General features: G+C 41.7%; 1 protein-coding gene and 1 long non-coding RNA gene across 10 annotated transcripts in view; one reads left to right on the top strand and one right to left on the bottom strand.

The window, feature by feature from the left end:
• The window catches only part of LOC124430313 (glutamate receptor 1), a 130,367-nt gene that overhangs the window by 45,564 nt on the left and 56,990 nt on the right, over positions 1-27,813 (top strand). Inside the window, exons 1-2 of one of the 7 annotated variants that reach the window (XM_046976676.1) lie at positions 16,583-16,730; positions 16,851-17,019. The exons of 3 other annotated variants lie outside the window; for them this stretch is intronic. Coding sequence is in view for 2 of the 4 variants with exons in the window: in XM_046976674.1 (XP_046832630.1) it covers positions 20,745-20,901 (157 nt within the window). In the remaining 2 variants the exon portion in view is untranslated. Of the gene's footprint in view, positions 1-6,848; positions 6,871-10,402; positions 10,536-16,582; positions 16,731-16,850; positions 17,020-20,729; positions 20,902-27,813 lie in introns of those variants that run through there. 3 more of the 7 variants (XM_046976675.1, XM_046976677.1, XM_046976674.1) reach the window with 3 other exon arrangements.
• Positions 8,525-27,356, bottom strand: LOC124430317. 3 transcript variants are annotated; one of them, XR_006943727.1, is made up of 4 exons: positions 26,915-27,356; positions 9,597-9,753; positions 9,137-9,483; positions 8,525-8,684 (listed from the first exon to the last, which is right to left on the bottom strand). It is a non-coding gene; the product is annotated as an uncharacterized LOC124430317 (long non-coding RNA). The 3 variants fall into 3 exon arrangements; XR_006943726.1 differs by lacking the exon at positions 8,525-8,684 and having other exon boundaries at positions 8,708-9,483; positions 26,911-27,356; XR_006943725.1 differs by lacking the exon at positions 8,525-8,684 and having other exon boundaries at positions 8,708-9,483.

The following is a 27,813-nucleotide window of genomic DNA, read 5'->3' as shown; positions in this document are numbered from 1 at the left end:
GCTTCTTCTCGTTTTCCGACACTGCTTTAATATGCAAGACGCGACCGTTAGACAATATGAGAGAGAAATGGCGAGTTTCTAGCTCGCCGAGATGGGGTTCCGTAGTATACGGAGAGGCTTTCGTGGCTCTGCCGGAGAGAAGCGGAGAAAGAGGAAGGAGAATATGCCGCGTTGAAACTAGCTGGTCTTGAGGGACAAGACTTGAGAGACAGAGAAAGATGATAAGGAGAAAAAAGCTCTCTTCGGTTGGGAAAGGAGAGAAGAATTTGTCACGTCGAGGTATAGGACCACACACCCCCCCCCCCCCCCGCCGTACCCCTTTTATCTTTCGATTCGCGTTATTCGTTCATTTTGAGTCATTTTCTTTTTCGGGAAATGAATTTGTGAACGTAAGAATGGTGCCTCCGCTTTCGAGTCCACGGTGACTTATAAGAGATAAGTATTCGACGATTTCATTTTAATTATAATTAATTAATTAGTTATAACGTGCGCGTAATTTCCCCGACGAAGAACGCGCGGAAGGGAAGAATACGAGACGAGCTTGCGTGATCGATCGAGGAGAATGGAAATCGGGAACGGGAGAAAAATAAGGAAAGCGAGGGATGGCTCGAGTAAAGAAAAATAGGAAGCATGGCTGGGATTTGGTCATGTCCGGTGTGGAGATGACAGTTCCGTTCGTCTCAAAGTTTCTCGTCTTTTCGTAAATGGGGAATCTTTACGTGACGAAACTGTGTTACACGTTTCGCACTGCAGCCGTTGTCTCCGTTGTCTACCAAGGAAATGAGTTTTTCTTTCTGGGGATCGCATAGTCGAGGAGTGAAAGACGAATTCGACGAAAGGAGACCGAAGGACAGGTAGATGGACGGAAACGACGAGAAGTATGATTCGCGTGTACGATCTCGTTGTCGTCCAAAATATTTGCCGTTGGATCGTCCTTTCGAAAATTATGAAAATAGATTCGATATATCTTTATACTCGAGAATATCGATCATATTGATCGACCTTTTCTCGCCTTGGGGACTATGTAAAGAGACTATGTAGAAGACGTTGAAAAAGTCATTTCGCATAATTCCATAGTTTACGCTCGACTTGAACGAACGGCGTACGTGCACCGAACAAACTACGTAGTAGAAACGGAAGATGAGAGAATTGAGAGAGCTAGTCTCGACTCCCCGATCGAATGGATTTATTTACCGTAAACATTTATTACTAGATAGATATTACGTACGTGTCTAAATGGGTATGTCCTAAAAAATGATCATAAAAGAAGATGAGATGGAAAGGAAAGAGGTGTTACTGCACGTATTATATACTATCGAGAGATAGGACAAAAGTTGAGCTCGTTAGCCGGCTTAATCCTCCTCTCTCTCTCTCTCTCTCTCTCTCTCTTGTCTCGAGGTCTCGCGCGAAATTCAAGGCAAGTCATCAGGAGACATCGTCTAAATCAATCAACGTTTGAAGCAAGATTAATCTCGTAGAACGCGAGGTAGTACGCCGTTGTAAACGAGATTGTTGTCATTAAGCTCGACGACAATGACACAATAACGAGGCTCGTCGAGGGCTCGTCAGGGTGAGAGCGAAATAGAAAGAGAGAGAGAGAGAGAGAGGGAGGGAGAGAGAAATTTAAGCTTAGGGTCGACGAATAACAACGGTGGCACCTCGATAGCACGTGAGCATTCCGCCGCTAGTAATAGACGGTGTGTAAGGGGGATAATTCGAGTTCCTCCAAACTCTCGGCGCTCGCCTTAGAGACGCAACCCAGAGAGTCCAGTTTGCGTGAGAGATAATGTCAGACCCTAGGCGTCGTACAAAGTGTCTCGTACAAGCTCGCACCTTGGTTAGCGACGATGGTCGATCATGCTGCCGGTGTGCGGTCTTCGTTAGCCGCGATTTCGAGGTGGTTAATTGCAGCGAAGAGCAATTTCTTCGATCGTTTGCACGAAAGAAATTTAAGAGATGGTAGCGTTGATGGTACAATTCCATTTCCTTCATTTCAATAGCAATCGCTTCTAATTTATTTTCGAAAGTAAGGAGATTTTCGATCACGAGCATCACGAGCGGAGTCTCCAAAATATAGAGGTTGTAAGTAAAACGCAAAGACAAGGAGACAAAACCAATAAATTCGTTGATAAAAGACGAATGAATAGACATTGCCATAGGCAATGGTGGAAGCTTTCGAGCCGTCCTCGGCGCAACGTTTTCGAACGGATCGACGCAAAACGGACGGACCGATCGAAAACCGGTCAAAGGGAATTTTCCATTAATAGTTCGCTCTCCGTCCATTAGCTCGCTAACTGAATTTTTGTTTTATTCCAATCTCTCGTTCCCCGGACCGGCACGGTCGGACATGAGAGCACGAACGCACCGGACCGGCGCAAGGTATGGGGTTTAACAAAGTCCACGAAGCGCACGTCCTTCTCTCCAGGCGGATCCGTGCAATAATTGATCACGGCCGGAACTCGCCGTTAACGTTGCTTAATCGTTTAAACGAACGACAGGTTGGTTAATTTAAACGTATATACTTCCTCCGAACGAACATTTCCTCTTTTTTCTATTCCATCGCGAATAGTCGCGATGAATTCCTCTAGCTCCGATCATTTTTCCATACAAGTTATAGAAACGATATTCGTTCGCTCGTAGGACCAGTTCCTGCCTCCTATACCGCTACCCTCAGTTCTCAGTCGCACTTTGCGTCACGACGTGAACTATGGATCCGATGTGCAGTCGAGTCGAACGGCTAATTCCGAACGTGAGACGACTCGAAATGTCTACGCGACGGCGATTATTCACCGAGCAACAGCAGAGGGAGAGGGATCTCTTTCTATGGGAAAGCATACCTGTTAGTCGATCTTGGTTTCTCCTCCGATCGTGTTACCGGCGAATACTATTAAAATACAGACACCCTGTGGCAAGCTTTTTAAACATTCCTTTCGCCTCATATATTCCGTATCGTCAACATCGATAAAGCGTCAAAGCGAAATTGAAATTAAAACAATTCCTATGCTATGTTAACAAGAGTAATGGAAGAAAAGAGTCGTCTTTTCGGTATTGGGTGATGATCAAGGACGATCGAACGCGATCGTATTTTGATTTATGAGCGATCCACGCCATTTCTATTATATTTCTGGATCCATATCGAACGATGTATAACATTCTAGAAAATATTCGCCGCCAATCATCGAAACAATCGCTTTGTATTTGATGCGTTAAATCGAGCGCGAGATGACTCCCTAAGCTTTCCTCGGATTTCGAGAGAGAGAGAGAGAGAAATTTATCGTATCTATATCAATATTTCTATTTTAATTTTCTCCGAAAAATGATTTATTTCGTAACGTTTAACGCGAAATATATGACGAGATATATGAAAGGAATTGTTAACGTTGCTTACTCTTTCAGAAAGTTATGAATAGACTGTCGGACAGATCATGATAATGATGTTTTACGTGGTTCCCTTTAAATAACCAATCGGGAGCTTCCTGCCATCAGCGCGTTCTCGCGTCCCATGTGGTCAACGTTAGAACGCCTCATCGATCTATCGCGCAAATTTTCCTATCCGATCATTTCATTTACCTTCGTAAAGCGTTAAGTAATGCCGAAAGATGAAAATTCGATATAATGAAACGAGACTTGTGCGATTTGAAAGTTGCATGGCGTTACCACGAACGTGAAAAAAAGATTCGCTCTTGATAAATAAATATCGTATCGTTGGAGGATGATCAACATAACGTGAAACGTTCGCGAACGAGATACGACGTAACATAGAATAGGATTTTCTGCGGACTAAGTTCGTTGCATCGGAAAACGATATCGTGTTTATGTTTCTGTACCGCGCTGAGTTAACAAACTCATGCGTACATTCTCGTACAAGTCGATCTCGGTGAGATCGGTATCGAGGGGGAAAATTTTTTTTTTATTTATTTTCTACATTCTTTTGTTTCTACATTGTTTTTGAAATTTTTCAAACGATCAAAAAAAAAGCTCCGAGGATAGATAGGCATATAAAGCCATTTCGTTTCCAACATCGATTTCGAATCTGTCGAGTCGCGGTCGCATTTTTGCAGATTTTTACGATAACAATGACGACACGTCTACTTGCCGTGTCGTTCCTCGCCATGCGTCCCTTATGAATCTTCGATTTTGTAAGAAAAAAGGGACCGTTAACTTCTCATCTTCTTTGCGGTCACGCGGATCTTTACCGTGCTGTTTTTGAGAAAAGGGAAGAGAAGTTGGGGGTCGATGGCCGGAAAAATTTTTCTTCGTCGTGCATGCATAATATAAAAGACGAGAAGCGTGCGTGCTAGGAAAAGAGAAAGAAATATTCCAAGTTGCTTGCACTCTTTGTTCGTCAATAGGCAGGATTTTCTTTACTTTGCACTTTTCACATCTTTACTTCGCGCTATAGAACGAGGAAATTCTCTCGTTAAAGACCGAAACTATTCGAAATTACGAAACGGAACCTCTGTTAAGACTCGCGAGTACTGTATCAATTCCATAGAGTAGTAGTTACCTCTGACCAAAGTATGGTATTGTCCGGCCTGTAACCGCAATGCGACGTGTTCTCTCTCTCACACATACACACACATACAGACACTAACTCACTCACTTTCACGATTATGTGCAAGTTTTAGGCTAGCTCGTTGGTTGTTAGCAAAGTAACAAAGCTCGGTAGAAATTCCAGCGTTGGACATTCAGCAGACCGCATTCAAGTCTTCTCGCGTGTCATAACGAAGGTTGCTCTTGGAACAAGTCCTCTGTTTTTCTCCATCCGCATGACACCTCCCTCTATTACTTCGTCCGCGAAAAGTCTGGATACTATCATTCTTTGGGAGAAAACGTAATCTTCGAGAGAAGACGATGGACGTGGAAAGCGAATATCGTCGGACAGTATATAAGGGAGTTAAACGCGAAGTTAGGTGTAGAGAGAATGAAAGATATCTACCGCTCGACAAAGGGAGTCGCTTCAATCTGAGCACGGTCATAATCCGTGTATAATTTCCTGGCCTCTCCCTCTTCTGTGTTTGATCTATATCTCCTTGCTTTCCTTTATCCCGCTTGATGGAGCGTTCAGAACGCATTTCTGGATAAGAGACGTTGTAATGTGGGTACTTCGGCAGAAGAATGGAAGGAGTAACGGTGGATCTCGAAGGTACGATTGAAAAATAACCGAGCGAAGAAAGAGGCTCTTCCCAAGAACTTCGCTGATATGTGCTTTGAAGATTACGAAAGGATTCGATCGAAGTACGATCGATTAGCAAAGCGATGCTCGTATCGATCCGATCGTACTAATAATCGAGTTCGATCGTTCCGGTACACGAGTGACTCTGTTCTAGAGGAATAAAGAAATCGAAGAATGCTTATGGGAATTTATTTCGTAGGATCCCGGGACTCGGAAAATGAGTTCAAAGTAGAAAGTTGTAAAGATAAAACTGAATCGAAAGAAATGCATGTAGGAATGCAGCGCGAGAGGGAGAAGAGAGAGAGAGAGAGAGAGAGAGAGTATCTAAAAGAATCTTTGTAGAAGACCGGAAAGAAGGTAGCAGGATAACTGTATTGTGCGCCGGAAATATCGACGCGAGGTGCCGTTAGCCACGTTACCCTCCCATGTTCTCGAGGCTTATTCCCGTCTCTCGTGTAATCGAACGATCAGGGTGGTGTGGTTCGTCGTAAGGTCGCTTCTTCCGTCGAATGTGCGACGACTACGAAATAAGCAGACGTAGTCTGCTTTAGAATCCTAAGATCTTAGCCTTCTATTTTTAATTCAAGGATCAATATTACTATTTATTATTTTTCTCAAGATCTTGTACGCGTCGTCGTCTTCTTTTCTCCCGTAAAAATTTAGGCGTTCCACGAATTTTTCAAAAATTAATTTCGAGATACGAATACCTTTGCTTTTTTCAATTGTTTTGACGAAACATAAAATTCTGAAAGTACGATGAAATTCCAGGATAATTTATCCATATTCCGCTTCTTTGACGACATTTTCTCCTTTTCCTCTCTCTCTCTCTCTCTCTCTCTCTCTCTCTCTCTCTCTCTCGGGGGAATGGGAAAAAAGCGATGGGAGAAGTCACAGTTCGTTGGATGAAAGTCAAGCCAATTGAATCATCGCAAGAAAATGCATTGACGATCTCGATGCACGTTAGAAGGAAGGCAACCACCGTTCCTCCTTCCTATCCCATATTTCCGAGTTCTTCTCGTCTAATGCTGTTACCTTTCAGGCTCGATGCCATTTCTTATTCTTCTCCTGCTTCCCTTCTTTTTTCTCCCACCGTGTCTCTCTCTCTCTCTCGCAAGCTTTCGTCAATTTCCGTCCTATCCGTAAGTTCCGTCCTATCATAAGCGGGAAAAAAGAAGCGCGTTCGAGAAGGAAATGGAACTAAACTGCTCTTCGCGCAGTTAGAAACATTTGTTGGTATCGGGGTCCGTTGCAGAAAAGTTTACGATGTAGACTTTTGCCGAGAGAAGGAAAGCTGGCAATGTGTTTAGTCATTTCCGTTCCATGACGTGCTTACGTAGGTCGCGCGTAAAAAGGATCGGCTCGACGATGGTCGGCAACGGAGAGTGCGATAAAAGCGTGCGTGAAAACTGCGAGAAAGGAACGATAAACGAATGGAGAGTCGAAGGAGAAGCGAGAATAGGGAGACTGGGAGTCGTCGAGGGATGGACCATCTCGAGGGTTTCTAGCAGCCGTTGCAATGTGAACTTTAAGGAAAGGAGAAGGGTAGTCGACGTAAAAGCAAGGCTGCTGTTTACCGTTACGACCATAACCAGTGTGTTTACTTTCGCCTTTGGGACGAGTAATAATCGGAAACTTTAGTTGTTGCAAAAGCATTCGCAAAGTTCGCAAAATTCACATTCGAAGATAAATGAAGCGTTAGTATTACTAGTTTTATTTTTTCTCGAATCCTTTTTACGATACGTTCAACGTTCGTTAAAATGATTCGGAAAAGATGTAGCTGTGAATTTATGTAATCGAAAACGTTAGGTTCATTTCGTACCAAGAATGGATGCTCGAGTTCAGTGAGGCGTTACTCGGAGAAAAACAAGGTTCCTTCGAGTTTAGAAGCGTTATCTCACGAAGCAGCGAGTTTATAGCGAGATTCTTCGCACCGAGCTATGCATGCGTCTCGTATACGTGTCGTCGTGCGTTAGCTTACCGAGGAAAATGGAAAGCGTTACGTAGGTGTGCTTTACGATGCGTTCCGGGAGCGGTTTAACGGTGTGCGTGGATAAAGAGATCGGGATGAAGAAGTAGAAGAGAAAGAAGAAGGAGAAGGAGAATAGAGGCTACTATCCAAGACTGCTCATAACCTCTGGCTATAAAAATATAAGCGAGAATCATCGGCGGATGGGGTTCGTAAAGCCAAGGACGACAGGGATATGCTTTCAAGCTACCTTTTTGCCCGCGAGCCTTCCTTCTTCCCTCTGCGATTCCGTTTGAAACTCTATCCTCGGCGAACGGTCCGCCTAGTGTATATTTTCAACGTGGCCGAAAATTGCGATCGATAAATAAAACAGCATTGGCCGCATTTAACATCTTTCGTTCCTCTCTACTTAATGTCTCCGTGTTTCGTATTCTTTCTAATTAGTCCTCTCGTAGATGCAAAACGTTGCCACGAAAATTCTTTAAATGCCGCGGCCTCGTTCGTGCGAGAAAGAAATTAAGAGATTTAAGGGAAACTCAAAGAGAGATATGGAAAACAGGAAAAAATATGTGCCGACGGAAGAGACGAGGAAACATTTTCTCTCTTTCTTCGAATGGCAAAGCTTTCTTCGAAGCTAGTCTTTTTTCTTTTGCCTTCCTGCAAAGTCACGTTCTAAAGTCTTTAGCGATAAAATTAAAGGATTATTTTTTTATCTCGATGATGCGTCTAGACAGTCTGCCATGAAAAAGAATATCTTTTCTGAAAAGTTGAAACTTATTCGTGCTGCGTGGAAGAAAAGCAAAATTTCTTTCGCATAATGAGAAATCGAATGGATAATTATCTTTCTTCTGTCTAGCCGACAAAATAAGTAGTGTTTGGCACGATGTTCCGATAAGATTTTCGCTCGATGGTTCCGCCTACGTCGTTATCATCGTGGTCCTTGCAATTTGCATTATCCAGATGCGATAATGCACGATCGATCTAGAGAGACGCATACTTCCACCTACCTAAACGGGATATTGCTCTCGATAATACGCAGTGATTCTAACGGGGGATAGGGTAAGCACGAAGAGGAAAGTGCTCATGCGCGCGCGCGCGTACTCGCAGAGAGAGAGAGAGAGAGAGAGAGAGAGAGAGAGAGAGAGAAAGGGGAAGAGAAAATCGAGTACGAAGCCATTTTCACCGCGTGAGTGCGGTTAAGCACCGGTCGATAGTAATTTTCTCTTTTTTGCTTTCTTTCTTTTTCTCTATCCCTTGGCAGGTCGGGAAAGAGGCCGAAGTAAAATCATGAAAATGATCCACCTTTTTCCCGTGACAGGCCGGATTCAATTCCCTCTCTTCTCTCGCCGCGGCAGCACAATTACAATCAACGTAACGACATTTTCTAGAATGTACCTACTCTCTCTCTCTCTCTCTCTCTCTCTCTCTCACACGGTTTGACGAGCTCGCTTCATCCACCGCAGTAGCTAGCAGTAAGGCAGACAGCCAGGCAAGCAGCCTAGGTAGATAATCCAAGATTTTTCTTCTTGCGTTTGTGAAATCCTGGAAAATTAGTCGACGTACGTGTAAATTAATTTCATATAGAATTTTTGTATATATTGCATCTGGATAAGGTAAAAGAGTCTCTTGAAAAAAATCTTCCTACAAGATTTTTCTTTTGATACTCAAATTTATTTCGAAATGCTATGGAAAATTAAAAAGTAAGTAATCTTTGGGATGTACTTTACGCTCGGTGAGAGAAAACAAAGAATAGAAGAGTGAAAAAGAAAAAGTAGAAAAAATGAAAAAAGAAAAAGAAAAAGAAAATAAGAGAGACTAGATTCGAAATGCTAATATTACTGTTGTTTCTAGCGTAAGAGAATCGCTCGTTATTCTCTCTTTCTCTCTCCCTTTCGATGCGCGATGTCCGTTAGTTCCAGTCCTGGAAACACGATTTCCGTGGACGTGGAATAACGCAGCAGGCACACGGAATTGTATTTTCGACAGTGGATTACCCTTTCGAGGGCCGGGCTTTCCCTACACTCATCCTTCTCCCCTTTTCTCCCTCTCTCTCTCTCTCTCTCTCTCTCTCCCCCAATTGTGCACTCAACGTTCGTGGTACGAGTGTCTCGGCCGCGATCGTTCCATTTCCGCCTCCATCAGCAACGCCGTTGCTGGTTGCTGTTCGTACCATATCACTGGTAAACGACGGTACCAGTAGTGGTAACTACTTCGAGGTTGGTACTAGTGACGGTAGTGCTAGTACCACGACGACAAGTATGACGACGACGATCGACACCAACGGCGATGCTACTGGTGACTGTGCCGATGCAAGTGCAGCTTCTGCTAATTCCTAACGTCCCTATGATTAATAAAGAAAATGAATAAGAGACTGTGGAAATCTTAGGACAAAGAAAAGGAATAGAGAGAGAGAGAGAGAGAGAGAGAGAGTTAATATGGAATCTTCTCATTTACCTAGCGCTTTTTAACGTTTCCCACGTTTCACCCATCAGCGCCTCTCCTCGTGCCCGAAAGTTACGAGCCTTCTGTTTCCTTTTGCGCCAAGATTCTAATATTCCTTTCATAACTCGCTCGATGAATCACTCGGAAAGTGCGCTACGGTCGCGTACACCTGAAATAAATTCGTTAAGAGCGTAAGAAATGATATTGAACGTTGAAGGAATGCTTTTACTTATTCGTACACGATACATAAAGCTATCTATTCGCTTAGGGACCGATGGAAAAATCAGGTAATCCGTCTGGCACGATTAATACGAGAATGGAATAGAGTGTATTATGGAGGAAGATAGACCAGACGAGCTACTGGCGGAAAGAAAAAGAGACGAATGATGAAGATAGTGATAGATGCTTTGTTAATGCGATCTCAAAATTCGTATTTCCACAGATCTTTAAATTAAATGGATCCATTGTTTATAATTTGAAGGGATTTTCAACATAATTGTTTTTTATTTTTTTACTTCTTTTTAATATATAAAAATAGAAGAATACGTCACGAGACTCGGAGTTTTGCTGTCATTTAAAAATTCTTTCCTGTTGGACGTGATTACACTTAACGCGTGCCATACCCAACGGTTAGAACAGATACAGAGAGGGAGAGAGAGAGAGAGAAGGTGAAAGTCCCTCTGCAGCTATCTCATTCCTCATCCGGAGAATTAATTTATTACGGTGAAAAGAGACCGGAGGTGGGAGTGTTTGTCTCGCGCTAACGTTAACTCTCCTAATGGGTAACAATGTTTGCAGGGACCATCACGGACGATGGAGCGGGAAAAGTGTGCGCGGTGGAGTTAGAGGGTGCGACGGGCGAGAGCGAAGACTGATGGAGTTTTTTATACGGACTGACCTAATTAATATGTGAGAAATAAGCGCGAAACTACGCGCACAAAGTGCACGACGGTAGGTCGAGATTTTCCAAATGTTTGTCCCAATGTTACCGACCCTTTTTTTTCTTCTTCTTCCTCTTCTTTTTTTCCCCCCGTTTTGTTCTATTCCCTTCTATCTCAAATATTTCAATAGTCTATTCTAATTTCGTTCGGCAGAGATTACGACGTTTTGAAGCAAAGCGTTTCTCCTCTTTCTTTCGTCTCCCGAAACGTCTGAAACAAAGCGAAAGCTTTTCGGTAGTCGATAGATATTTTATTCGTCGACTGAACCACGACGAGAGAATTTCAGTGATGCGAGATCATGCAAATTGCATCGGAAGCACCGGCCGACATACGTTGCGGAGCTTAAAATATGAAGGACATTCTGTTTGCACGAGCAAAATCGATTACCCATTTACTCGCCAGCAGCCTGTTTCTCGATGAGAGTCTCACAATCGAAAGTTCCTCGCTTAATACGTGCTATATCGCGATCGGTTTCAATGAGATTGCTTACTTTCAACGGGAGAACGATTTTCGAAAACAAAAGATCCCCCCCCCCCCCCTTATACATTCGTATTTATTTATTCGTTCGATAAACTTGTCAAAATCAAAAAACGGACAATGAGTGATTCTCTTCGAAGATCGCCATAAAATTGACGATAACGGACGGATTTCCGAGGAATCGTTACTCTCGAATCTGAAACATTGTAAACGCGTCATAAATTTCATGCCCTGTTTCTCACCTGATCGCCGGGAGAGCGTAAAACGCGACTAAAAAGAAAGCTGCGCAGCCGTGAATGCACGTTCGATAAAGCATAGCCGTCGTGAAAACGCGCGCGCGACGCTTTGTCCCTCTTTCGCTCCTTGTAAATCCCTCTTCGACTACCACTACCATCTCGTATCTTTTCTTGACTCTTCGAGGGATCTTGCAAATCATAACGCGGACATTGCGTAAGAGGAGGGTGGCTTGTTGTTCGCACGAAAGTGATCGGGCGCAATGCAAGAGAGGGTGAAAGGAAAAGAAAGATAGAGCCAAACGTCCTCACTGAATTTTATGTCGTTTCCACCATTCGGCGGTGGCTTCCATTTCCAGTTCGGCGCTAGCGGCGATCGTAATTCAAACACGATCTAGGATATAGAGAACGAACGAACAAACGTCGTCGTCTCCGTTTGCTTCCTCTCTTACTACCACCTCTTCACGGTTTTCTCGCTCGTAACTCATGTCGACTCTTGGTACGTGGTTTCCTCTTCCTCGTACCTCCGATTTTTCCTCCGATAAATTCGACATTTGTTTCAACTTTTGTATCTACCTCTCTATAGAGACTCTCTCTGTCTCGCTGTTTATCTATCCATCCATTTATTTCTCTATCTCTTGGCCATATAGAAACGTTTGCTCTATTCGCGGTAATCAGGCATTGCCCGAATCAGACGCATGTTCTTTATTCCTCTCCCTTTCAACGATTTAGCCTCCCTTTTACATTCGCGTTCCTATCGTTTTTCTGATGGGCCAATGTGCAGCTCGCACTACACTCGAGACTCGTGTCAGACGCACGCGCTCGATGATGGACGCCTGCCATTACTCATCGCGAGTATAGACGTACATAGATATAAATGCGGCCACGTTTTTACACGCTAGTTGTAAATAGGCTAGAGCCCGCAGACATATAAATTGGAATTATAAGTAAGAATTATAAGAAGGACGAAAGTACGTGGAATCGAGAAGGTGAACGTTTGATGAACGCGCGTCGTTAAAACTTTGAAAAATACATCGAACGATTTAACTACGACAATATTGACAAATATTGTGAAGATTTCCCTTTTAAAATATCCCTTTTAAGGGTTTTCGAAAATGCTCGTGTTCGTTACTCTTCGCTCGTTGATATTTTTCCAGAGAAAATTCAAGGTTTATCGTTTTCGAAAAGTTTCAGGAGTTTCCTGCTTTCTACGGCGACATACATCGTTCTGAGTGCTCGGAGACTCTCATATTATACGGAAAATCATAGGAAACGCTTCTATCTCCTCATCGTGGTCGTTTAGTACAGAAACGCATACACGGACATTGCGCGGTTGTGTCCGTGATAGCGCATCCACAGAGCCTTCATAAGTACTCACGACCGCGAATCGTCAGGAACCCCAACGCAAAACTTTGAAAAATATATCGTCGCTTTATTGCCTGCGCGCATCGATGTGGATGAGAGGAGAAAAGGGATGACGAGGCAGGAAAAAGAGAAAAAGAGAACGTCGCTCAAAGTAGAATTATTTATGAATTATTTACGCGTAGGAGACAGGCAGTATGGTTTTGACGTCAACAAAACCAGAAAAAAAGAGAAAAAGTGAAACAAAAAACAGGAAAAATAACAAAAAAAAAAAAAAAAAAACAAAAGAAAAAAGAAAGAAAGAAAAAAAAGGAAGAAAAAAAGAAAATCGTCGACGATTCGTTTTTCTCGTCTGCATATGAGCGTGCGAAGATTTCACTGTGACGTGGTCGCGTTTTGTTTCTTTTTATGTTTTTCTTTACACCGCTCGATGAAATTTGTTTTGACAGGTTCTTTTATTAAAAACTTTTCCACCTACCTCGTACGTGAAAGTAGAAATATACGTTTGTTCGTTGCTTTTCTTGTCTCCCTTTTATTCCATGATAAATATCTAATTACTATAAAATCAAAAATATACAGATATTTCTAGGTCTTTGACGTAGTTTTTTAATAGCGATTCTCTTTTCTCCTTTCGCTCATCGACAGGACGTTGCTTTTTTTTCATATGCATTGTCGTGAGAATCACGAAACGCTCGAGGAACAACGCATTCGGGCAGTGGACCACATGTCATAATACTCGTTTCTTTTTGTAGAAGAACCTCGCGATTATATCGAAATTGGCTCGAATTGGAAAGAATATAGAGTCCTTCGTACGATTTAAAGTTGAAAAAGTTTAAAAAGAGAAGTGCGCGTGTCTGCATATATAAGAAACTTGAATGGAATGTCAGAAACAGAGAAAACATTTGAAAAGTTATCCAAATATGATAGGAGCAGAGAGTATTTCTAATTTAGATAGATAATCTTTAGAATATTTTCGTCGTACAAGTTCCATGCCGTTAATCTCTTAGTCTCCTTGGGTTTGACGTTCCTGTCGAACCTACGAACCAGGATCCCGCTGTTACTCTCGCCATCCTTGATAGTCGTAAAATTTAATCCAAGTGCTTAGACGTGCACGTTGCACGTCTTCATCAAATTTCCTGGTCCTTTGCTTCACTCGATATTATTATCAACGATATCGAAGACAATCTTGTCTTTATGATCATACCTATGGCATACTTACTAGTTCTCGAGTCGCTTACGAAAACAACGACGTAATGAGAATGTATATGCGTTCATAATCCTTGAAAGTCGCCTTATTATGCAGAAAATAATGGTACGTCGTATGATATATTTATACGAGTATCGATAATAAAACGACGTTTGCAGCTCCTTCGATCGTGAAAAGTTCGTGTGGTCGGAAATAATCTCTTCTCTTAGATGGTCGGCGTAAATCGAAGGTCGAAAAATATGAGTACGTCGTATCTTTAGAATCCGTGTCCTTGGACGTTAACTTGTCTCGCTGTATTTTTACGCCTTGGGGACTCGTTCGAGTACGGGAATATTAACATAACGAGACAAAATAAAATGATTAAATCAACGAAGATGGAGGATTCTCTAGTTCTCGTTAAAAAAGCAATAAAGATGCGGAAGGAACAAGTATTATTATTTCGAGACTTAAAATTCAAAATATTATTTTAATATTATACTCTGAATACTTTATAAAATAAAGACAGATAATATTATCGTTCTTGTTTCTGCGAAAAAGCTTTTGCTCGTTTTTTCTTTTTTTTCTTTTTTTCTTTCCCCTACTCAAACGCTGCCCGTATCTACCGGGCAAACGTTTTCGACGATGTCGCACCCTCGCAATCAACGGAGTCAACGCGCGCTAGAAAATCGTATCCCGAAGCTATTCTAGTCGATCGAGAAGAAGCACCCAGTTCGCTCAATCTTCTGCGAAATCGGCAGGCTTTTTCGCTTTTTCACTTTTTCGATTTTCTTTCATTCGCCGTTACTTCCTTGTACCCATCTTTCGCTACAAGTTTTCCTGCTTCGTCTACCGACACGTACCGTACAAGAAAGAAGAAGAAAGAAAGAGAATTTCGAATTCGTCCACTCTGGTAATGCTCGCCGAAAGAGGACTGAAAAAGAAAAGTGAAAAAGGAGGAAGAAAGTTTTCGTGTTTCGTTCTCTCTCTCTCTCTCTCTCTCTCTCTCTCTCTCTCTCTCTCTCTCTTCACTCACGCTGTCTCTACGTTCTTTTCATCGTTGGAGAAAGTTTTTTCCGAGCGAATATTTCGTTTCGCATCGCCGATCTTATAAATCTACACTCTTTTCTCCAAGTATCACTCTGTGCTTAATCTTGCAGTTGACTCGTTAGAAAATTTGTTCCTTTGTAAAGTATTAAGCAACGAACGACGCATTTCTGATATTTACAAATAACTCAAACGATTAAGGAGTCAGATATTTGATGTTCCATTTTTTACAATGTAAAAGTTTTTTCTCAGCCGCTTGGCTTCAAATATTTAACGTTAGAACTGCCCTCCACGATTGGATCGAAGATAAAGATTTTAATGAATTTTACTCGATCGCAGTTGATGCCTAAGCAAACGCAGTTTAACTGGAGAAAGAAGAAGAAGGGAGAGAGAAAGAGATTAGTCTGACCGATGGATCGATGTCACTTTGATAGTTTCGTCGTCTCCTTTCGATTGCTCGTATCCATACAGAGAGAGAGAGAGAGAGAGAGAAGCGAACTCTCTCCAAGACTTTTTATGGTATGTGGACAATGGATCTATCGTTGTTTTCGCAATGAAATGCAGCCAAGATAAGGAAACGAAGGAGTCGATAGGTCGAAGAGGTACGATGGAAAAATAGGGAGAAAAGTACCTTCGTTTGAAATCGTATTTTCTTGGATTGGAAGTCGCGGAAGTGCACGATTTAAAACGATCGATCGACTTTCCGAATCGGAAAAGAAAGGGGTCTACCCCTTTCGACCTTCCTCACTCGGAATGTCTCACAGATTCTATTCCAGATTTAGAAATTACAAATTAAGTCGATAGAGAAGGATACAGAATAGGGCAAAAAATTTCACAAATTATCGACGATAGACGTATTAAATCGTTCGTTCGTCATCACCTTTGCTCTTCGTAAAAGGGAAGAAGAGAAACGGTAAGGGACGAGTGGTGAAAGTTGGCTTTGTCGCCTCTATATCATCGGCACGCGGTCGCTAATCTCTCTCGTCGAAAGAAACTTTTCTCCCACGGGAACGGTAAATCAAAAACTTTTAAGGCCACAACGCGCGCACCGATGTGCGTTGCTAACGCGTTAAAAGACGCCTACGGCGTGTGCCTTTTCTTTTCTTTTTGTTTTTCTCTCGATCAGCCGTCTCGATCGTGTTAACCTTCGATCGTTGATAACGATCCGATTATCGCTTTGCTATCGATATACGCTTCAAAGGAGTCGCGTGAGTTTCTTTGAAAAGTAGTCCGAGACAAAAGATATCTAATAATATAGAGAATATAAGAACCAGAGAAAGAGAAAGAAAAAAGAATCGATAAACTTTCCGCTTTCGTTCGGATAACGAGAGAACATGGGACATGGAGTATATAAAAAGGGAGAATAAGAAGAAGAGGAGAAGAGAAAGAAAAAAAAAACTCTTGTTAGTGAGAGAAAGTTGCTGAAGAAAGACGGAAAAGGAAGAAAGGAGAGGGAGAACGAATAGGACTTATTCCGCTTGATCCATCCTACCTACCTACCTACCTACCTACCTACCTACCTACCTACCTACCTACCTACCTACCTACCTACCTACCTACCTACCTACCTACATACATACATACTAGTTCTGTTCGATCGACCGTTCTTCAAGGATCTAGTTAGTCGAGCGAACGCGGCCCTATCCGAGGGTTGCTTCGTCGATAGAGAGAATGAGCGGTTCGTGCGCGCGCGCACATCCTCGTCTCCTCTATGTGTATAGCTGGAGGTAGGCGGGGGGAGGGGGGAGAGCCACGGCTGGATAAAACCGTCCGCTATATCGTTTGATTCAATATCGCGGCCTCGGAGGATTTATATCGAGGGAAAATTGCGTTAGCAACAGCTGCCGGCGGTGGTAGCCTCCCATATACCTACCTCTTAACGTGCACGAGATCCCGTTACCTTGTAAGACGTGTTAATAAAGCCACAAGCCCGAGAAACACCGAGACGTGCCAACGTGCCCTTCTCTACCGGCTCACGTAAGCCCGTCCATTCAGCGATCTTAAAGTCTTTCCTTCTTTAAAGATTCACCGATGGAAGGAAGGAGGAAGAGAAGACGGCGGTGAAGGGTAGGGACGGTTGGATGGAGATGGCGCAGACGTAACTTCTCTCTTTACGACGATTTACTACTTCCTGAGCGCGTCCCGAGCTTCCGACGATAAACTCTGATGGATTCCCTTATACTGAGTAGAACGTATGATATAAGTACATATTATATTTTACGTTACATAGGTTACGTATTTATTTTTATAGGGTGAACCACGTGATTCGTTAGACGTTTCGAATTATTTATAAAGATTTATTACGGCAAATCTAATGATAAAATAACGATATTCTGCGTGTCAAATCAATCTACGCTATGTATTAATTTTACGTATGCGTACATAGAGATTTGCTATAAGTACGTTTTTCTTTTTTCGATTCGCCCCTATTGCGATGCATATAATATACGTAGATATTATTTATTTTCCTTCATTTAATCATTCAATTTCGTATTAAATGGATTCCCGTTTCCCTTGGAAACAAAGTAATTTTGATAAAAAAGTAATTCTGTCGAGAATATTTTAATTGCAAACACGGAACAAATAACCGTATCAACGGCATTTTCAACGGCATTTACTATTCAACTTGACATTTAATTAAAGCGATCGGAATCACTCGTAAAAGCGAACTCGTCCGGGGAGGAAATCATAAAACACGAAGAAAGGAAGAGAGAGGGACTTAGGTACTTAGAAAATTCGCAAAGTACCCAGCGGCCCTTTCTGGCGTCAACTTTTCACTTCCGTCTGGGAAAAGGAGGACCGAAGAAAATAAAAAGAGAAAAACAATTTTACATTTCTCCGCGGTTCTCTCCCTTTCCTACTGGAACGGACATCGGGTGATATCGTTAATATTATACTTTCTTAATTCCCTTGAATACAAATGAGAGAAGAACGCCTTTTCTTAGCCCGTCGTTGTTTTACCGCGAAGAAAAGTACTCTCTAGTCTTTTAAATTTCGTTGCTTGCTCCAAGATAAAGATATAATACGTTTGAGAATGTTTCCGGTTTTATTATATATAAATAAAATAGTTCAATGAAATGATTAAAAATATTTAATCATTTCAATGACTCAGACGATAAAGTACAATTAAAGTACGATATTATTTATTTTTCTTTTTCTTTGCTTTTTCATTTTCTTTTACTTTTGTTTTCCTTAGTAAACGACATGGCAAATCTCACGATTGGTTTTGATATTTTGTCATAAACGTACAAAGTTTTCGCAACGTTAAGTACTACCATCATTCGTTTTAATGTTTCTTCGTGGATACGACGAATGCCAAGTTTCTTCTTTCTGCGAAAGGAAAAACTATCCCCTTTCCTCTTCCGCTTTTTTTTACCTCTCTTTCTTCGCGTTCATGACTAACGTCAGTTCGAATCGTTTCGTCCGACGTGCGTTTCCACTGCGATGATTTCTTCTCGGACATTCTTGCCGTATTAAAAGGAAAATGAGAGCAAGAAGATTTTTTTATTTTCTTGATCGTATGATCAAGACGTCGAAGACGTCGATCAAGGAAAGATTCTTTTTCATCATTTTTTGATATAATGGCATATCATGAATTACCAACTATTAGTTGAAGACAATTACTTTGCGAAGCAAAAGACGTTGATCGTGCAAAATCTCAGCCTCTCTCTCTTTCTTGAAGAGTTCTTTTCTAATTCCTTCGATTGTCATCCATTTTACGACCGATAAGCCGTCCGAGAGACGTACTACTTAGCTCTCGATACAGAGTTATAAAAGTACGAGTACGAGCATACATTTCGAATGATATGTACGTTACAGAGCGCGATAGTGAAAATAATCACCCTGAATAATTTTATAATCATTGCAAAGGTATGTTATTGTCGTATATTTTCCAATTTCTCTCGCTAAAGGAACCTTAGGCGAACAGAGAATCGTTAATCGTAGAACCATTTTTTTGCAATTTCTCGATCCCACGATGGTTCTATCCTTTCCTCCTCAATTCACCTCAAATCGTCTTATGATATTATAGAACCATTCTATACTCTATACTTGAAATATATCAGATTGCGAGTCGAAACTATTCTTATTTCGACGTTAACCCTCAAGGAGATCGTTTTGCTGAACCATATACGACGTTCATACGATTTTCTATGAGATCTCTGTAAAGACGCGAAGTAAAAAGATAAAATTTATGGAAATTGTTTCGGGCAAAGGGGTGTAGAAATGACGGGCGGGAGGGGGCGGGGGAGAGAGAGAGAGGAAAGGGAAAAGGAAGATGGGCTAGGATGGCAAATGTAAACGAGCCGGCTATTATCGCGTGGACGAAACTTTATTGTCGGTCCCACTCTATTTACGAGCGTCGTAACCACCGTTTGAGAACAATGCGGACGCACGGTTAAGCACGATCAACGAACGATCGCCGTAACATGGCTGCGTTTACTCCCAATAAAACGAAAACTTTTGTAGAACAAGCCGTAGCACCCATTCTCTCATGCTCTCTTCTTTTTCCTGCATCGTTAAAGAATCGCCATTGTTAAAGAATATTCTGGCCGAGCCTGACGGAGAAATCTCGTTTGGTTACTTTTATCTCGAATTGGCCGATTCAACCTTTATGAATCGTTTCTCGCGTAGAAAAATGAAGAAAAAAAATACAAAGAAAAAGAGCAGAAGAAGATGAAGGAAAAGAAAAAATGGATGGAATAATAAGAAGAGTATAAATAAGACACTCCGGGCGATCGTGCCTAAAAAAGGACAAAGTTTACCCCAATAGTAATATTTCTATTCCCATCCTTTCCCTCTTACTCCCACGAACGGACACCCAAGATTTCACTCTCCCTTTTATTCCAGTTATTTCATATCTTTTTCTCTCATCCTCATTTCTGCTTTCAACCTGAGATAGGTACTGACATAATTTTCTGAGATAGTGCCAGTCCCTTCCTTTCTTCTCCCTCTCTCTCTCTCTCCCTCTCTCTCTCTCTCTCTCTCTCTCTCTCTCTCTCTCTCTCTCTCTCTCTCTCTTTTCCTTCCGGCTTGAAACTCACCGCCACGGTGGCCATCTCGTCGTCGGTTTCTTTTTTATTCCTTTTCCATCTCTTCCTTCCTTTCCATCCCTTTCCTTGCTAAAAGCGAAATGACTACGTAAGTCAGGCGTTTCGAGCATAACTCTCTGTATCTCTTTTCTTCTTCTTCGTTATTTCTTTATTACTTTGCCGAAACGAAAGGATAAGTTTGTATATGTTTGTAAGGGAATTGCAATTCCTAATTCACAACGAAAGATAGATATTTTTCGTAATAATCAAACTTAAGACCTAGATGGTAATTTGTAGTTAACTAGAAGCTTTTTCCATTAGGTCATTTCTAATTAAATTGCGATCATTTCTTGATCGGATTCCGAAAAGGAGTCAAAAAAGTATGAGTCACGTTTGCAATTTCGATACAATCAAATTTCTTTTCTCGATGTCAGAACTTTTTCGAATTCGTCACGTTTCGAAGCTCAAGCGACAGAGATAGAGAAAGGGCAATAAGGGAGGGATGAAGATAGTGGAACCTATATCTTGGAAAAAAAATGATTTCGCTCGACGTTACGAGCGAAAAATCGTAAAATGGTACGTGTTTCACGTTGCTCGCATAACTTGTACGATATATCCTTTCGAAAGGTAGCAATGTTGTTGCGAGGAATTGGATAGAACACGTAATAAGAAACAAAATCTTCTAAAGCTTTTCGTCCATCGACGCAGGACAAACCTTTAAGACTTTTTCCCGCGAAAGAAGAAAAACATAGGAAGAGAAAGAGAGAGAAGTGGGGGGAGGGAGGGGGGGAATACGAAAGGACTCTTTGCTACTTTTATCGGAAAGTGATATCGGCGAGACCGCAGGCATGGCACTTTCGAAGAACGACTAACAAGTCGGGAAGGTTATGTTCAACTGGCGACTGGGAGGAAAATGGCTTGGAGCTAAGATCGGAAGGAGTAGTAAAAGAAGAAGAAGAAGAAGAAGAAAAAGTGAAAGAAGTGGAAGAAGAAAAACAAGGAAAAAAAAAATAAAGGAAAGTAGAAGGAAAAGAAAAAGTCAAAGTAAGTAAAGAAAAAAAGAAAAATGTCGATAAGAATAAGGAAAGATAGAAGGGAGAGTTTGAAGAATATCTTGCGTTCCTCTGAAAGACTTTCGGAGAGCAGAGAAAAGAGAGAGAGAGAGAGAGAGAGAGAGAGCGAACGAGTGAAAGAGAGATTGTCCGATGACGTCGTCGGCAGCGTCTTGGTCCTTGAGTTTTTCACACTATTTCTCTTCTCTAGTTTCGAGCCTCGTCGTCGTTGCCGTTGTCGACTCTCGTCATCGTCGGTGGTCGAAGAGAACGAAATTGTGCGGGCCAGCCACTGAATCCAACGACATGGAAAAGCCATTCTTCCATGAAAAGAACTCGAAATCGTTCCGTCACTGGCACTACCACCATCGACCCTACCACCACCGAGTGCGTACGACCGACGTAATCCGCGTGCACAGCCCGCATCGTCGAGCCCTCTCTCTCTCTCTCTCTCTCTCTTTCTCTCTCTCTTATTTTTCCTCTTGACGTCGACTTCTTTTTTCATCGTAAAACAGCCGGATTTGCCGATAGTTCATCCACTTATCTCTTGTTCTTATCTTCTTATTTCTTCTCCTTTCTCGATTTTTTACCGATCGTTTAGTCGAAATTAATCAAAGATACCTTACAAACAAGTAAAAAACAGGTAGATAGGTAGGTATCGTTTTTCCAGTTCCTTTCTCCTTGTTTCTATTAATGCTTGTTTCTATTAACCAAACCGAAACAAAAAGTCTGGCGCAGTGCGTCGATAGGCCCTTGCAAGCCGGCATCCTTTGCGGTTAAGCATTGCAGCCGATGCACTCGAGGTAAGTATGTACGAGGTCGTACTTGGGAGGTTGCATCGTGAGAGGTGAAAGGGAGAGAGAGGGAAAACTGGCAAAGACCGTATAGAGGGGTAGTAACAGCAACAGCAGTAGCAGTAGCAACGGCAGCAACCGGCAAAGCAATAAACCTCCTTTGCTCCGTGCCAGCAGCACAGGCCACTATCCGTTATTACGAAATACTTTACGTATCTCCTCGACGTTTTTATTACCGAGCCGCAAAACCGACGAGGCCATAGGGTGTACGAGCGAAAGCTCCCTGTACTATCATAGCAATGGCATACGGAGACGCGACTGGTCCTGTCGATCGAAAGAGAAACAGGCTGTGTGTGCGTTTGCAATTCGATTCGAGAGTATCCATTTGCCCTTTCCATTGACCAAAAATTTTCTTTTGCATACTCTTGTAAAACTCTTTCTCTTTTTTCCTTGATTATTCAGGTTTTTTATTTTGTTAAATGAAATCAAACTTTTTACAATTTCTCGTTTTATACTTTGAATGGCTCGAAACATGCTAACAATCGCAATTGTCTATATGCAATGTATGTCTATATGTATGTAGGCATAGATGTGGATATATATATACATATATATATATACATATATATACATATATATACATATATATACATACATATACATATATATACATATATATATATATATATATATATATATATATATGTTGCAAGCCGAACTGCAAATATTTACTTAAGCGTAGTTACTCGCAATAGCTAACCTCTTCGTGAAGGCTCGCAGGAGCATAGAGTTATAGAAAGGGATTGAACAAGAGACGCAAGCAATACGAGAGAAAGATTTAACGAAGGCGCGTACAATATTAATAATCGTACGGTGTTATAATGTTTGTCGGTACATCGAAGCTGTACGTATGTACGTATGCATGTCTAAATGATGGAAGAAATCTTCGGTTTTACATAAAGCAAACTGATTGAACGACCCGCGATAGTTTCATAAGGGCGTACAATTTTCGAGAGCAAAGAGAGCTTGAAGTTGGTAGGAGAATGGTGCTCAAAAAAGAAAAAGCAGAGAGAGAAGGGGGGAGGGATGGAAAAATGAAAGGAGAGAAGAGGGAAATATTATGACTCGAAGCAGCAGGGGACTGTAATGGATCGTTGCGAACTGCGCACGAGCGTCCAGTCGGCAGTTCCACTTTATAAATCACCACCTGTACTTACGCCCTGAAAAATCGGCTCCAAGGGGGTAAAATGGTCCTGAAGGGACAGAGATTTCGAGAGGGTTGGATGTTTGTTTGAGAAAGCAGACCGAAATCTTCTTTCTTTTTTCGTTAAGTCATTTTTGTTTATCGATAGTAATGAATAGATAAGTACTTATTAACAAAATATATATTTTCAGAAAATGTATTAGTTAAATTTGTAGGGTATTCTACTCGATTCGTTTGTTTTTTCTTTTTCTTCTTTTGTTATACGATTACGAGCTCTTTTTAGAGTTATATACGGCAGGATAATTCTAAAAGATCTAATCAAATCTTTTTTTACGCGCGTATACAAATACGTTATATAAAAATATCTGTAGACATTTCGAGAGTACGCATATATCAAAAGAAAATAGATCTTTCGCGGAGTGGAAACATCGGTCATTATTCGAAGGAGCTTTTAAGGCGAGCTCTACCTTACATGATTAAGAAATCCGGTCTCTCTTTGGGTGGCTCTTACTTAACTCAAAGTTTCCTCCCAGACTTAAAGCGTTTAATCTTCCTTCGAGCGCGAAGCTCTCGTACGCGAGCTCGTACCGACTCTATGGACGTTGATGCATGATGCATTCGGGATCGTTGCTTCGTTTGAATGCCGTTGCTTTCTTTCTCGTATTCTCGAATTTGTTAGCACAAGCACTTGAAGAGCTAAGTGCGGCGACACACGTACACGGGGGCTCTCAGAAACTTTGCAATTTCCTCTAGTTCTTAAGAAGCTACTTTATTATTTATTTCTCATTCGAAATCTTCGTGCCGATGTGAACGACGCGATATGTTCATTAGCATTTATTTAGTATAAATATAATATATCCGACGTAGAAGTGGATAAATCGTATAATATAGCTTAAAGAGCGGTATATAAACATTCACGATGACGGTTTTCGAAGTAATCAGTAACACGAGGACATCGATATTACTACCTGACACCGAATTGGTAATGAAATAATCAACGAAATTAGAATGCGCCGCGGTCCCGACGTAATTAGGGAGGAACCGCAACGCGATTCAAACGCGATCTCCGAGTTGACGAGGAAGTCCTTTGGTATTTCGCTCACGCATCGCAGTCTATTAGTTAATTATCCCACACGACATAGCTTATCTTGATAGAACGAGTCGTGGTTGAGCTTTACTATAGAGCTACAATCTGCTCTTTCGATAGGATAACAAGAGTGGGAGATGGAGATAGAGATGGATAGATAGATGAAAATAGAGAGAGAAAGAGAGTGAGAGAAAGAGAGAGAGAGAGAGAGAGAGAGACAATTGCGCATGTTCGCTTCGCCAGCAGAATTCGACAAATGCGCTTCGTCCACAAACAATGGTCGAAACAACAAATTCGACTGCATGCGTGCGTGCGCGCAAGAGAAACATCGTCGCAGGAATACCAGAACTGATTAGTATACGTAAAGCCTCTATGAGAACGCCGATAGTTGTGGTATGCCTTTGTGTACTCGGTTTACCTGAATTTTATAGCCAAATTATCAATAATCTCTTCGTAACGATAACTAACTGTGGATTCTGCAGTCGCAATTAGAACAGCACCGATAAAATTTGTTCGCGTTTTGTTATTAGAATTGCTATTCCCTTTAGAGATTCAACTTGATCCGATGTATACTAGATGCTTGTAAATATCTATTTTCAGATATACAATCTAGGATTGTAATTGTCGTCGATGTTTAAAAAAAATATTGGGAAAATAATCGATCTTCGAAGGATCATCTTTCGCGAGGACTAATCAAAAAAAGCCTTCTATCATCGAATAACTTTCTTATCTCGTTAGCTCTCGAAGTAGTAAACTCAACGTCTTACGCGATATTCGTCTTGGGTCGTGTTCATTCGAAAGAAATCCAGAGAGAAGGAAAACGATGGATGCTGGCACGTTTCTTCTTCGCATAGTCGAAGAGGAAAAAGAAGGAGAATAACTGGTAAGGTGGTAGAAAAGGAATTGCTCTAGTGGTGTCAGCACCTCTCTGTCTCTCTCGCTCTCTCTCTCTCTCTCTCTCTCTCTCTCTCTATTTCTCGATTCTTTTGTCGTCCTTTCGGGAAGCTCTTACAAAATTACCGAAGCGCTTTGTTCGTTTGTTCGTACAGCGAGCAGATCGCCCTTAGCCAAGGATCGTCAGGGCATTAAGATAAAGTGGATTCAATATCTGCACGTGGCTAAGAACTTAATTTAAATCCCTAGGAATATTTTATGGGATACAATATCGATTTACTTTGTGTTACGAATCTTGATCGAGTTATCTCGTTAAAGAGACGTCCGCGAGGAGGACGACTTTTGTCTCGTTTTGACTTTGCCAACGTGAGATTATCTCTTTGAAATAAATTCGATGCAGACTAATAATCTGATCTTTTCGAAAAGTTCCTTATAATCCTCTTCCCCCTGAGAAATATGTATTTTTCTTCCCTTTTCCATCGTTTGTCTGGAATTTGTCGCAAAACGATCTTCGCAGGAGACGATCGTAGAGATCCAATGTATCCAATGTAGCCAATTTTCCGAGTAATACCGCTAACGCCGCAACAAGTTAATCTCGCGAGCGTGATCAAGGGACTTTGGTTTAAGCGAAACGTGAATTTACCCTTGATATCGCGGACACACGCGATACAAATTTTAAACGTATGTTTGATAAGGTTGAAGGATATCGCAAAGATCGGCAGATCATTAGGAAAACGCGCTATTATCCTTCCCAAATAATTGTTGGCTGAACGCGAGGCATTCGGAAGGACACGGATACAAATATCCTATATCTACTGTAGGATGTTGGGAAGAGGTGGAAAAGGGGCGCGAGAGAGGAGAAAGGTAGCTCGACGCACCATAAATATAGATAGTCCGTAGTACCAGAGGCGGTGCTACCCCCCGATAAGGGTTGTATAAGAGAGCGTAGATAACGAGCGACTCCGAGTAATTGAGGCTGAAGCCGAATTAGTTAGAAACAGCAAACGTATTAGTTCGAAACGGGAATCGGTTCCTTCGTCGAGCGACTACGCGATAATATCGACGAAATACGAGAATATCCATATGAGTCGAGAGAAGCTTCGAGGAATTTCCATTTTCCTCCACGAGAAAGTCGTGGGGCGCGAAAACTTTTATTTAAGATCACCCGGTATTACGTTAGATTTTCGACATCGCATTAACGATATTCGCTGTCAGTTATTTTTCTAGGGAAGACAAATGAAGCACCCTATAGTAATGAGAATTAAGGATTCGTTCCCACGGAAAGTTTGCATTCGAAGCCACTCGCTCGTTTACATTGTTCCCGATATTCAATTACAAGGCTCCCAACCGTAATCGCGTGAAGGAAGTTAAAGAAACTTTTAATGGTTTGCGATGGCGCGCGGTGCTCCGTCAAAGCTCAGTTACGATCGGCAATTGAATTTCCCTGCGGCGCGGTCGCTCGTCCATGGACCATCCAGCACCTCCCTATCTCTTTCTACACATACGTGCGTGCGTGCGTTGTTCCCAATCTATGCTCGGACAAAAATACCGACTCTTGATCGTTTTCCAAAATATGTTCCGAGAGCTATTCGGCAGGCCTCGTGTAATCGATTAGAGTTAATGCTTCCACGAACCGCCGAGAAACAAAGGTTCGAGAGAGATCAATCGACAAGCACGTAAATACGAATTCAAAAAACCCCGAAATCGAGATAGATCTTTATTTATTTATACGGTAAAACCGATAAAATCGATTTGCAACTTTGATTGCCTGCGATTTGTTTTGTGCCGAAACTCTAATCCCTGTCCAAATTATTTAACTTATATTTGTTAAAGGAACCTCTTATCGTTCTCCTGCCTTATTATTATTAACAAAGTTAGTCGATCATTATGATTTAATAAATATCAGCAAATGAGAGATTTCAATGTGTTTCTAAGGAAATTGAGAAAGGGCCGATCGATCGAACCGACAGTGAAAAGAGTTGAACAGAAAGAAACAACGTACGTACCTGTATAACTACTTACCTACCTGTGTTTATCTCAGCCCGCGTTGACAGGTGTGGCGCCGCCGCGCGGCTATTGATTGGTGCCCAGTCTCCCCACCACGGCTTCACACTCACATCGATTCCCCTTTCGTATTTCCCTTCTGTACTCCGCTTCGCCGCAATCCTCTACGTGCCCTTCGCCCTCTTTCTCACTCTCTCTCCTTTTCTACCTCTCTTTGGTCTTCATCATCTTCTTTCAACCTTTTCTTCGTCTTCTTTCCGACCTTTCCTTCGATCGCCATTTCCTCCCTTTTCGTTCTCTTCTTTCTCTCTATTTTTCCCTGCTACAGCCAAAGACGGTTGCTTCTTCTTTCTATTATCTTTTTTTTTTGTCTCCCTTGCCTCGTCTCCTTTTCCTTTCTTTTTTTCCTTTCTTGCTTCACGCACGATTATCTACCACCCCCGGTCTGAACTTCAAGAGGTTTAGGTAAGATAAATGACGTTTCGAATGACATTACCTTCCAGAAAAAATAATGCTATTATTTGATAATAAGGAAGAACCCATAATCGGTAGGTACTAGTTTCGAAGGTCGATTGATCGTCGCAACTCGGTTGTTATTTGCCGAGGTCTTCGCTGATTTTATTTAGAAATCCGTCGCATTTAATTTCATCGAAGCTCACATTGTTAGACAAAAATATTACCTCGTCGTTGCTTGCTAAAAATCAGAGAAAAAGAGAGAACCATCAACGCGAATTTTTCTCTCGCTATTACAATTCGGTTTCACGATCATGTTTTTCGCCGATCTCTGAATATTCCGAGGTGAAAGCGAGCGCTCATTCAAACGCATCGTTCGTAAAACAATTTTAATTTCAGCGGAAGATATTCACGAACGACACGACCATCGCTTTTCCAACCGATTCACCCTCTCTCTCTCTCTCTCTC

This window comes from Vespa crabro, chromosome 18 (genome assembly GCF_910589235.1).
Source record: "Vespa crabro chromosome 18, iyVesCrab1.2, whole genome shotgun sequence".
Classification (NCBI taxonomy): Eukaryota; Metazoa; Arthropoda; class Insecta; order Hymenoptera; family Vespidae; genus Vespa; species Vespa crabro.
This window is presented reverse-complemented; position numbering and strand designations above follow the sequence as displayed.